The sequence below is a fragment of the Sphaeramia orbicularis genome, chromosome 20 (assembly GCF_902148855.1).
Source record: "Sphaeramia orbicularis chromosome 20, fSphaOr1.1, whole genome shotgun sequence".
NCBI lineage: Eukaryota > Metazoa > Chordata > Actinopteri > Kurtiformes > Apogonidae > Sphaeramia > Sphaeramia orbicularis.
The window spans coordinates 15,595,875-15,607,973 of NC_043976.1; the positions used below are offsets into that span (position 1 = coordinate 15,595,875).

Sequence of the window (12,099 nt, forward strand, 5' to 3'; positions counted from 1 at the left end):
GCCCAGACCAAAGCCATCCATGGGTGGAGGAAGGAAGGCCTCCTGGGAAGGATTCAAAGCTCACAGATGAAGAGAAGAAAGCATGTTATGTTTGATTTTTGACAGAAATTAAATGGTTAAATCCAGTAGTGCATAGGTGAAATTTCATGTTTTTTTGTTTCAACCTTGTGTCAATAAAGGCTCAATGATTTGAAAACCACAACAGATTCAGATTCCTGAGAAAATTTGACCCTAAACTGATATATTTTCTGTCCATTTTTTTTTTTTTTTTTAGTTTTTTATTTATTTGTATGTTCTTACTCAGGTTTTTATCCCGGATTGTTTTTATTGTTTTTATCTTTTCTGGTTTTTATTGTTTTATTGTATCTTGTTTTTATTTATTGTATCTCACCTATTTTATTTACTTATCCATGCTGCTATACCGATGAATGGTGGAACACTGAGCACTTTTTGTTTTGTCCTGTCTTTTTGTCCTGTCTGTAAGCGTGATCAAGTGCCTGTCGTGCATGTTCAATGTAAATGTTGTTGTAATGCCAAGGCAATCACCTAGACTGCAAAACAAATCTACCTATGGGTATAAATAAAGTAACCTTGATAACCAAGAACTAGAATTTTTGCCCTTAATGTCACTAAAATGCAACTCAGACCTTGAACCTTGTCATATGTATGTTGATATGAAACATTTTTGGTTAAAATAAATCTGCCTGGTGACTATTTTGCGATAAACACTTAACCTCTGTCCTATTTCTGTAATTATATCAGAGCTGAAATAGAAAGAAATCCCTTTAGTCGTTTAAGGAACTGAATGTCAATTTATTTACTTTCAGCAAAAGGATAAAAACATCATTTGCACAATTCTGCTTCATCAAAATAAATAGTAATACCTATCGTTTGCACATGTCGACACCCAATTGTAACAGAATCTGTTTAAGCGGAAAAGAAACAAAATATTGGCACAATATGATTATCATACAGAGTGTCCGTAACCATCGATAAACAAACCATGAACATTATTCACTTCATTTCTGAATGACACTATATGCTGCACTCTGCAAACTACAGAAGCAAAATTCATTTACTTACAAACTGCAACTTCAGTCTAGGTGGCATAAATCTCGCAATCAAGAACAAGCTCTGACCGTTGAGCAGACGTTGCCCCGACCTCCAACCCCCCCCCCCCGTACAAAAGCAGTACAAGTGAATTCTGACATTTTATAGCTCAGAAATTATACATTGGACTCGGCAATAAAAAGGCTGAAGAGAAAACAGACTCAGACAAACACTACATTGCGACATCTGCAAAATGTATTGTTAGGAGAAGAATAAAAGTGATATGCCTTCCTGTTTCACCCAGAGGAGAGATCAAGCTGACAGGAGTACCATTCTTTTATAGTTTGCACAACTTGTGTCTTCACATCACATCTTTAGCACATCAACTACTTGTTTATACTGTACGTATAGTTGCACTTTTCATATGGTGTTGAGAGGTATGGTTGAGTCCGTGAATAATGTGGCTCAGTGTTTTTACCACGAACCCACCCACCCACCCCCCTGCCAAGCCTGTTATCATCCTGCAACTGCAACCGAAAAGAAAGAGAAACAAGAAGAGGGGAACAAAAGACACTGAAATTGTTGTTAAATTTCATATGAACAGTCAAGTGACTACTGATTAGCCGCCAGAGACACAGCATTTCATGAGAAACTTTTATGTTTTTAGCACAAAGATAGCAAAGGAATGCATCAAAGCAAGATGCTGGGCCTATGCCCATCGCTGGAATGAAAGGACAGGTGCCTCCCGAAAAAATTGCTCCAACACATATGCATACGGCAGTCAATGGTTGGACTGGAGCCTAAATCTGAAACCTTTAATGTCTTTTGCACACAAGGTTTCCTCCTCAGTCAAGCCACTTTTGAAGTCTGTGTCAAAACTCACCATGGCACGCTTTTGAAAATCCATACAAGGAGGTAAACAAACCAAAACCTTTGAAGTCAAAGTCTTTTTCTTTCAATATCTCCTGTGTTGTCTTTGAATCTTTTCCCTCCAATGCACTAAGGCAGACAAAATCATTTTCTCTGTTGACAATAAATTACTCTTATTTTTTCACAGAGTCCGAGAAATGTTAAGAAAGACAATTTAGGGGCTATGAGAACACACTGGTGCCGTCGCTGTTGCCGTACAGGTCGGCCAGCTTTTTGAAGCGTGGCCCCCAGTTGCTGAGGTAGTCATAGTTCTGATCTGAGTCTGTACTTAGTGACTCCAGTGAGCTTAGCGACTCCGCTACCGAGCCGCTGCCTTCAAACGCATATGTCTGCAGGGAGTCGTACGGGGGAGCTGACGGGTCCACGTCGGCATCCTTAAGCCGCTCCCAAATAAACTCTCGAAACACTACGTTGTCTGGGAGGGATTTATAGGACGGGCGGGCGGCTGATGGGTAATGAAAGAAAGTGGGAGTATCGGGGGTGACATCGCGCCGCACGTTGGGGTCTCTGATGACGTTGAGGTTGCGGAGGGTGACCATGTCGAAGGCTTCCGTGTCCTCCTCTCCCCCGCCTTCGTCGTCGTAGCGGACGATGTTCTCTCTGATGTCCCTCTCCTCCTCCAGAATCAGGGGCTCCTTCCTCCTCCGACGCATCGTCACAATTAGCAGAACCATCACTGCAGGGAAAAGGAGAGACGTCTGCGTCAATATCACTTGACAGAGAGTGCACTTACGGCGCCGGTCGCCTGAAAACACTGCAAGGAAATGTGGCTTTTAGAGAATTGAATGCACTATGAATCAGTGGCAATTTCTCATAGACTGCAAAGGAAGCCCGGCCTCCCCTAAAATTACGAAAATGAAATGGTTAAATATGTACGGTTGTGTTGACATTTCATTGACTACAAATGTGTTAGAACACGTTCATCTCACAGACGAGTTCGTTCAGAATCAGCTTTATCACAAATCTACAGACTCGATGTTGTTCACTTCTCATACATTCCGCTGTTTTCTCATTCGATCTCTGCTCAGTGCATTTGCCCGAAGACGCCGGCGTCTCTGGGCTTCAATGGGACTGAGTGGAACAGTTTTTTTTCATTGCCTCAAAACTGGTTGGTAATTGGATAAATGCTGTGATGTTGTCCCGCCCCCAGACACCGGGCGTCTCTGGGGGTGAATGGAGCTGTGGGCGGAGCTCGGCCGGGCTGGACGCCGGGATTACACGTGCTGATTGGAGGATCAGTCAAAAGGCTGAATCCCGTTTGATTGACAGCTAGTTTGAGATCTACTCCTTCACTGACACAGTTCAGTTTAATACCGTCGTACATACTGCTGCGAAATCCAGAGAGAAACCATTACGAAATTACTTGTTCATTTCTTGCACTGTAAATAAAACACACTCATTGTACTTCCTTGTTTCGATTTAACATAATTTCAACGTTTTCTTGTTTACTTGGTACGATAAGGTCACTGACCATTTTCTTAAAAAGGAACGGAGGGACGAATTTATGTTTAACCCTTTCATGCATGAATTATGACAACCTTGGCCAAGATATTTTTCCTGAGTGTTTTTATTCCTCTATAGGCATGAAAAAAAAAAAAAAATGCAATCAAGTTTTTGTTTTTGTTTTTTTTAAGATGTTACAAAAATGTCTACTCAGCCGGACACCATGTGTTAAATTTTTGAAGCAAAGAAACATGAATTAAAAACTAATATCAGAACGTGATATGGAAAACTATGCAATACAAACACTTTATTGAGATAATATGTAAAAAAAAAAAAAAAAACAACTTACTTACATACTCTTAATTACAGTTTAATAACAATTAGCAATTGATTTACAGTCAAACATGTTATTGCAAATCAGGTTTATCAAGAACAGCAAAGTTTCAGTAATTATATGAATGTCAGTATATGGGATGGTGCGTACAGTAAGTGTCCACTGTTTTGGCTGATCTGGAACTAAAACAACAAAACCCATGAATATAAAAGAGAACAGCTGGAGAAGTCCACTGGAGTGACCACTATGCATGAAAGGGTTAAATAACTTGACATTGTTTTTGACATAAGCTGACAATGAACTTCCCGTCTGACTGCTGACTCCATTGACAGCGCCTCACAAATTCTATCAGTTTATGAAATCAAACTTACAATGTAATATGTTGTACTCCTGTGTGACTTCCAACACCTACATTTTGCTTCAAGACCTATACACAAGTCCAACCAAACCAGAATCCGTTGCCCTCCGAGATCCTACCAGGAGCCCTCTTGCAGCCCCTGTTCCCTCTCCCATACATTATTGCTGAAAATAACTCTACGCCCAAGCAAACTGGCAAATGTCTAATGATCCTCTATCCATCAATGTCAAGCCGGTGCCAGTGAAATATCGTTCCGTGAGCCCATATTTCTTTCCTTTTGCGACGTTGAGATATACTGCAGGCAGCAGAAAACGAGGCCCAGGAACCGAATTCAAACAACGCTTCACACCCTCTAATAAGGGAGCAAATGGAAGAGATAGAAGGGAAGAAAATGTCACATGGAAAGGCAGCGGGAGATGAATGGGCAGTCCTCTGTTGGCTACTCAGTGACTGCTGCTACCCTACAACAGAAGCACTACTCAACTTTTTTTGTGTGTGTATCTGTGTAATACTCCGACTGGTCCCTCAAGTCTGGAAGCCACTACTAATATCCGCGACACTTTTTTTTTTTTTGTGCTCTGAGACAGAATGCCAAACATTTTTTTTTTTTTTTTTTTTTTTTTTTTTTTTTTTTTTTTTTTGGCGGAAGATTGTTTCCTCTGATTTTTTTTTTTTTCTTCTTCTTCAGGAACTTGAGTCACTTTAAATTCTGTTCGATTCAGTGGGGTTTCTCCAAAGTGAATTACAAAGTGGCACATTGAAATAGAATATTCTCAGTGCTTTCCAGCAAAGCTCTTTAGGGTTTAATGTCTAGAAGGCAGCAGCGATGCGTCACAAAATGGAAACGGGCCAACATCCAATCACTTCCTGCGAGGATGAGCATGGACGGGCATACAAATAGTTGGCGTTTGTCAGGACAAAAAAAAAAAAAAAAAGGCTCTTGTGAAAAAATGATTTAAAGCACAGGTTGTTTAGCGGCCGCATAACACAACAGGAGTCCAACACTTCATAGCGCAATTACTGATGATGTGGACTAAATGGAAAACAGGAGAAAGGCAAATCAATTAACTGTTACGCTGGCTTTTGCTGTAATTGAATTGTTTAAATAATCTGCTCTGTACAATCGATAGTGAACAAGGTGAATTTTCTGTGCTGCCCTTTTCTTACCAACATGCATTATTGAATGCAATTTCTCAACACAGCTTTTTTTTTTTTTTTTCAACTTCTGTATGATTGTGGTGAGCCCGAAACTGATTATTCGCTCATTTTATCACCCACACATTCCCTATGTCTTTGCATGCAGTGCAATTTAAAAGGGAAATATTAATCAGAAGCTGCGGTGCTGTCTGAAACCAAAGGAAGTCTCATGTTTTGAGTACTTATTTCTTGTTGAGCGTAAAAGTTTGTACTTTCTTTCTGCTGCGATGTGTTCGGTAGGTGTGCGTCTTGTACTTCTAATCATCCTTTTGGCGTTACGTACTGTACAATGCAGTGATCAAATGCTATCGGTCCGATGCAAATTACGTGAAACTCTACCACTGCAACGATTTTCATTAAATTTCATAGAAGATTAAGTCATGAGGGAAAAAAAGTAACGCATTAAATTTTGGAACAGATCCATAGGAAGGAATTTCATCACCCCTTTTCATCATTAATTCCATAACTGCTAGGCTTTGGTGGAGGCGTGCACTCCAATGGTGCGCTTCAAGATTTAATTCTGGACTTCACTCTGAACTACAGGGTGGGGAAGCAAAATTTACAATATTTTGAGGCAGGGATTGAAAGACAGTGTATGACCAATTAGTTTATTGAAAGTCATGAGAATTTATTTGCCACAAGAAAATTGACATAATAGAAAATGTTTTTATTCTATGTGTCCTCCTTCTTTCTCAAAAACTGCCTTCACACGCTTCCTGAAACTTGCGCAAGTGTTCCTAAAATATTCGGGTGACAACTTCTCCCATTCTTCTTTAATAGTATCTTTAAGAAAGTCGACATTGCTGTGTGATGTTCTATTGGTAGCATGTTCTAAAACGCCCCAAATAGCAGAATCCAGAGGGTTTAGATCTGGGCTAGAAGGCGGCCATAAACATGATTCCCAAAAATTGCTAAAGTTGGATTTGTTGCTGTTGTCAACAAGTGTTTTGGTGTTCTTGTGTAAGATTTTAACTTCAAATCATATTTTACTGTATTTCTAACGGTCTTGTTGTCTACCTCAAGTTCAATTGCCATTTTTCTCATGGATTTGGTTGGATCCTTTAGGATTTTGGATTTGAGAGCTTTAATAAAAGCTTCAGTACGTTTTTTTGTTGTTTCCTCCACTTCCAGACTTTCTCGTAATAGTTTTGCTCATAGTCATTCTCTTCTTTCCATTATAAACAGTCTTTATGGACACTCCAACTATTTTTGAAATCTCCTTTGGTGTGACGAGTGCATTCAGCAAATCACACACTCTTTGACGTTTGCTTTCCTGATTACTCATATGGGCAAAAGTTTCTGAAAAGGTATGGATAATAGTGTTAGGTATGATTATGACATCAATATATGTTTGGTTTCAAAACAACTGACGTAGTGCCTGCTGAGAAAAAAACAACTAAATGTTCATTGTAAATTTTGCTTCCCCACCCTGTATTTGTTTAACTGTTTTTGCATTTGGAGCTTTTTCCTTCCTTAGAAAATCAGCTCTTTACTTGAAAACTTCAACATATTGATAGGATGAGCTGGGGATGGACAAAACCCATTTCTGGTTTGCAGACAGTCAGAGTCGTCGCCCTTGTCGGAGCTTAAACTTGGGTTTAACAATTGTCAAATAGTAAAATACCACTAGAATTTCTGTGAATATGAGGTCATGAGCAGTTAAAACACTATAATATCCGTCTTCACACCAAGCTTATAATAGTTTTGGATTTTTCATTATAGTTTAGTTTTATTTAGTTTTGACTTTTTTCTCTAATTCAGTTAGTTTTAATTCATTTTTAGAGCAGGTTTGCTAGTTTTTATTAGTTTTTGTTATTTTCTGAATGCTTAGTTTTAGTTTAGTTCTAGATTTTTTATGTCTTTTCTCTTCTTCGCCGTCGTATTCAAATAAATCCCAGACAGGACTCTGCTGCTTTCTCCCAACTTTACTTTCCATGTTTCCAGGTAGAGTGGGGACCAGAAGATGACTGGAAACCACAAGTGACGAGAGGTGACAGACCGTTAAATATCATATGGTGCCGCTAGCTAAAATTGCTTGAGGGAAATAAATCAATTTCGTATCAATCTGACATTGACAAAGACGAAAACGAAGGGAATTTTATCCATAGTTTTTATATGTTTTAGTTAGTTGTGTAAACACACAATACGGTTTCAGTTAGTTATCGTTTTTTTTCTTTTAATTGTAGTTTTATTTATTTCAGTTAACGTAAATATTTTTACAATTCTACTTTTTGTCATTTCGTTAGTTTTCATTAACGATAATAACCTTGCTTCACACATACACTATTGCCCATAAAGTTGGAATAATTTTATCTTCAGACACATTTTTATTATTATTCCTATATATAAACATCAGTAATCACCTTTGACGACATGCAGCGATTCCATACTGAGCCCTAATTACACTTTAGCATGAATAAGTCATATTGTATTATTCATTTAATGAGAAGAGGTAAAAAAATACATTTAACTCCAACATTATATATGAAATAACATGTTGACCCATGGCAGTGGTTCCCAACCTTTTTTGTCTCATGACCCCATTTTAACATCATAAATTTCTGGCGACCCCAGACATTCAAAACTGAGACTTTTTTTTTTTTTTTGCTAGTATTAATTTGGTTCTGATCATGTAATAGTTTGCTATACTATGTTGCAAATAAACGTTAATTTTAAATGACATTTAATTTATATAATGTATATTATTATGGACAGAGGCAGAAAAGCCAGGTGTAGATTACTGCACAAAGTAAAAATTTGATTTTCCTTGGTCAGGATATGAACAGTCAGTCCAGCTTGGATTTACAAGGCTGACAATTAATACTGAACAAACAAGAACTCAAACTATGAATTATGAATTATGAATTATGTCTGTTATGGACTGGGGTTGTCTCTGTCAACTCACCATATATTTTTTATTAGTAAGTTTTTATATTTTCAAAAACTATTGACATTTCACCACACATTGGTATTTTTGGTCTCCCAGATGAGTATACCCAATACTCTGCTAAAGAATTAGAAGTAGTAGCTTTTACCTCCCTGAACACTAAAAGCCACCTCCTTCTTAATTGGAAATCTACAATAGCCTCTTCCAGCACATAATGGATTAATGAAGTAATGTCCTTTTTAAAAGTAGAGAAAATTAGATATTCAAAACGGGGAAACTTGAACAAATTCTACAATAAATGGCAACCGTTTATGGATTTTTTTTGAGACAATGTAATACCCCCCCCCCCCTTTTTTTTTTCTCCCCTTCTTTATTATTTATTTATTTATTTATTTATTTATTTATTGTCTCACATTTATGTCACCAGTTTTATTATTTTATTCAGATTATGTCTTAGTGTTCTTTTTACTGTATTGTTTGTCAGGTTTTATTGTTATTTGTTCCCAAAAAAATATGCAAATCTGAAAGTAATGGTGTTTACAAACCTGGTTAATGTTGACATCAGTGTGCCATAGCGTTGGCATGTACCTTTCATTTTCTTGTATACACATCAATAACTAGAAGCACTCGAAGAGCGCAGACCTCCGCCAAGGCTGATCAGTGGGCCCCCCCGTGGGCCCCCCCACCCCCGATCACCACCAAAATTTAATCATTTGTTCCTTGTGCCAGTATCAACATTTCCTGAAATTTTTATCCAAATTAAAGGCACAGTAGGCCAAAAAGTAAGGGCACCCCCATTTTTTATATAAATTGAGATAAAATCCGCCTTCTGGATCAGATCCGGATCAGCCTTTGAAATGTGATAGAGGACCCCATTGTCAATTCCTGAGTTAAATTTCATGAGTTTTGGTCAATAATTAAGCGACATATTGGGAAACGAAAATTTTGGCCCCATTTACCACAATGTTAACGAAAATTTCAAAGTGATCCAGAATCCAGGATTTCTTCCGGATCACCCCCAAAAGTTAATCATTTCTTCCTTATCCCATTTCAAACAAACCCTGACAATTTCATCCAAATCTGTCCATAACTTTTTGAGTTATGCTGCACACTAACGGACAGACAAACAAACAAACAGACAAACAAACCCTGGCAAAAACATAACCTCCTTGGCGGAGGTAAAAATATGAAACAAAAAAAAAAGGTTTTTATTTTTACTTTTATCAATTACTAGAAATTTCAGGCGAATCCATTTGAATTCCAGGAGACCTCAAGGTTGAAAAACACTGACCCATGGGGAACTACGGGTTCTAGATGGGGTCATTTTTATGCTGGGGAGAACTTCATTTCCCATCATGCAGCATGGTACTGCACTTCCTGTCAACCGTCATGGGCATGGCAACATGATTGTAAGGCTATTGTTTTCCAAAATGACTACTATCCCCCAAAATACTGGTCCTATCAACTTGCAGAGATATTTAATATGGTGATGGGACTATTCCTCAACTGTTGGTCCCAAATTGGCCAATAAAAATGTCTCAGTTTCTCAGAATTGTGCAGACACACACACACACAGACACTCTGACAACTTCCAGTATTATGATATAGATGTTGACATTAAATATTTTTGGTTTAAATTAGGGCTGGGCAAGTTAACGCGTTATTACCGCGTTAACGCATTCATTAAATAACGCCGACAATTTTTTTAATCTCACGTCAATGCCGTTTTATTATTGTTCTGCCTTTCAAGCAAGTCTTCGTTCATTTATACATATGGACTCTTATTTTGAAACTCATGCTTTTATTTTGGCGCTACATAGGCCCCAAGCACCAGTGCCGGTGTAGCTGAGAGGAGAAAAGTGAACGAACTTTACAAGTAATGCTGAATCAAACTTTAACTCCTGCAGAAGCAACGCCTGTATGTATCAATCATTCTGTTGTTTGCTAAATAATTTCACATGCGAACGTGCCGTCAGAAACATGTTTATGACGTTATTTTGGATGTGTTTATTACAATGTGTTATTAACATGTTTAAGCTAATTCGTTTATGCTAGCAGTCGCAGATGGGTTGCTAATTCTTTATGCAGGCTCATGTTAAGTTTATGTAAAGTCATTGCTTGTGTTTTGATATAATATGTCAGCCTTTGAACTAACCTTTACTTATTTACCATGTGATTGTTGTATTAGCAGTCAATTTAAGTTTATAATAATTACATCTATGCATTCTCCGTGAATATGCATATCATTAATAGACATAACTAATTGATTTATTTTGTCTTTATTTTATTAGTCAGTTCCTTCTTATGTCCGAGCTGAGTACGAAAGGACAAAACATACGTTAGTGCAATTTATTCCGACCACTAGAGGGCCCCCTTTGCTTGTTTTTTAACAACTGAACATCACATATTATTGGGTTTATTAGTATTAGTACTTATTAGTGGGTTTAAGACTCCTGTCAATCACTCACAAGCGGAAATAAACTGGTGTGGACATAAACATGGAGAAAAGTAGTGGTCTGTTCCATGGACATTTTCATTTTAAATGTCTTCAGATGGTGGGGGTTGAGAAGGACACAGTTGTTTATAAGCACTGCAATGTGGAATTATTTTTATCACCGGAGTACTTCAAGTCTGAAATATTACTTAAAGGCAATACACGCTGTTGATGCCGGCACCCCCCCCCCCCCCCCCCAAAAAAAAAAACACTGTGATTAATCGCAGAAATCCACGCGATTAATTGCAATTAAAAATTTTAATCACTTCCCAGCACTAGTTTAAATACATTTTCCTGATAATCTATCTTATTTCTGTACTTATATCCGTAGCTAATACCTTTGTTTTCCAATGCGAAAAGGTCTATTTTACCCAAATATGATGCTTTCCTCAACTTATCAGTGTAGTTTTGGTGCCTAACGTTAACCAGAATCTGACTGAAAAGAAAAAAAAAAACTAACCTTTTAACATCCATATCTTTTCACTTAAGCTTAAGGTTATAATAGAGTATGAGGCCAAAATTCATGGACTAGGTTTCTTTTAAAAGGGAACAACTTTTTAATGTGAATACAAAACAAACCTGTTCTACATCAGTTTAAAGCGCCTCAAATGTAACCCTGACCCTAACTCTAAAATGGTTGACCCGCTCCACCATATGCAGACTGTGTACGGGTCCATTCACCTTTGACTTACTGTACTATTTACTGACAGTATTCGAGGTGTTGTGGGGTTTATTTTGACGCACCCCACCTTCATGTTAGTGCATTTAAACATCATTTCAGTAACCCAGGTAAGACCTTATTGTGGGACTTTAGCTGGAGTTATCCAGGTTTTCTGACGGTAGCAATGAAAAAAGCTCACTTCTGGAGCGACAGAGAATCTGAGTTTTGTCTTTCAGTAACAAAAAAATAACACTGGTCTACAAGGAAAATGCTTCCAGAATAAAAGTAATGAAATTTTACCACATGAAAGTCACTGATAAAGAAAAATCAAGTCAAAAATGCTGGTTGGCTGAACTTTCCAAGATACAGCCTTGGGTCAAAATGTGAAATTCAAGAATTAACGAGAGAATGGGTTTGACTCAAAAGGAATATTTGTCTCAGAGCTACAAGATCTACTTCAAAACACTGTCTGCACATTAGAATACATTCACTTTACAGGTTCTATTTAGTGGAAGATTTATAAAAGTATTATATAAATGCACATAAACCAATATATATGTGTAATAACACTTAATCATATACAGGGTGGGGAAGCAAAATTTACAATATTTCGAGGCAGGGATTGAAAGACAGTGTATGACCAATTAGTTTACTGAAAGTCATGAGAATTTATTTGCCACAAGAAAATGGACATAATAGAAAATGTTTTTATTCTATGTGTCCTCCTTCTTTCTCAATAACTGCC

The 12,099-nt window shown here is 37.6% G+C and overlaps 1 protein-coding gene across 1 annotated transcript in view; it reads right to left on the reverse strand.

The window, feature by feature from the left end:
- Nucleotides 1-1,183: 1,183 nt before the first annotated feature.
- Nucleotides 1,184-12,099, reverse strand: part of LOC115411714 (cadherin-7-like) — a 110,845-nt gene continuing 99,929 nt past the window's right edge. The window contains exon 7 of the mRNA XM_030123929.1: nt 1,184-2,656. Within this exon, the coding sequence (XP_029979789.1) occupies nt 2,142-2,656 (515 nt within the window). The 3' untranslated portion in view covers nt 1,184-2,141. The remainder of the gene's footprint in view (nt 2,657-12,099) is intronic.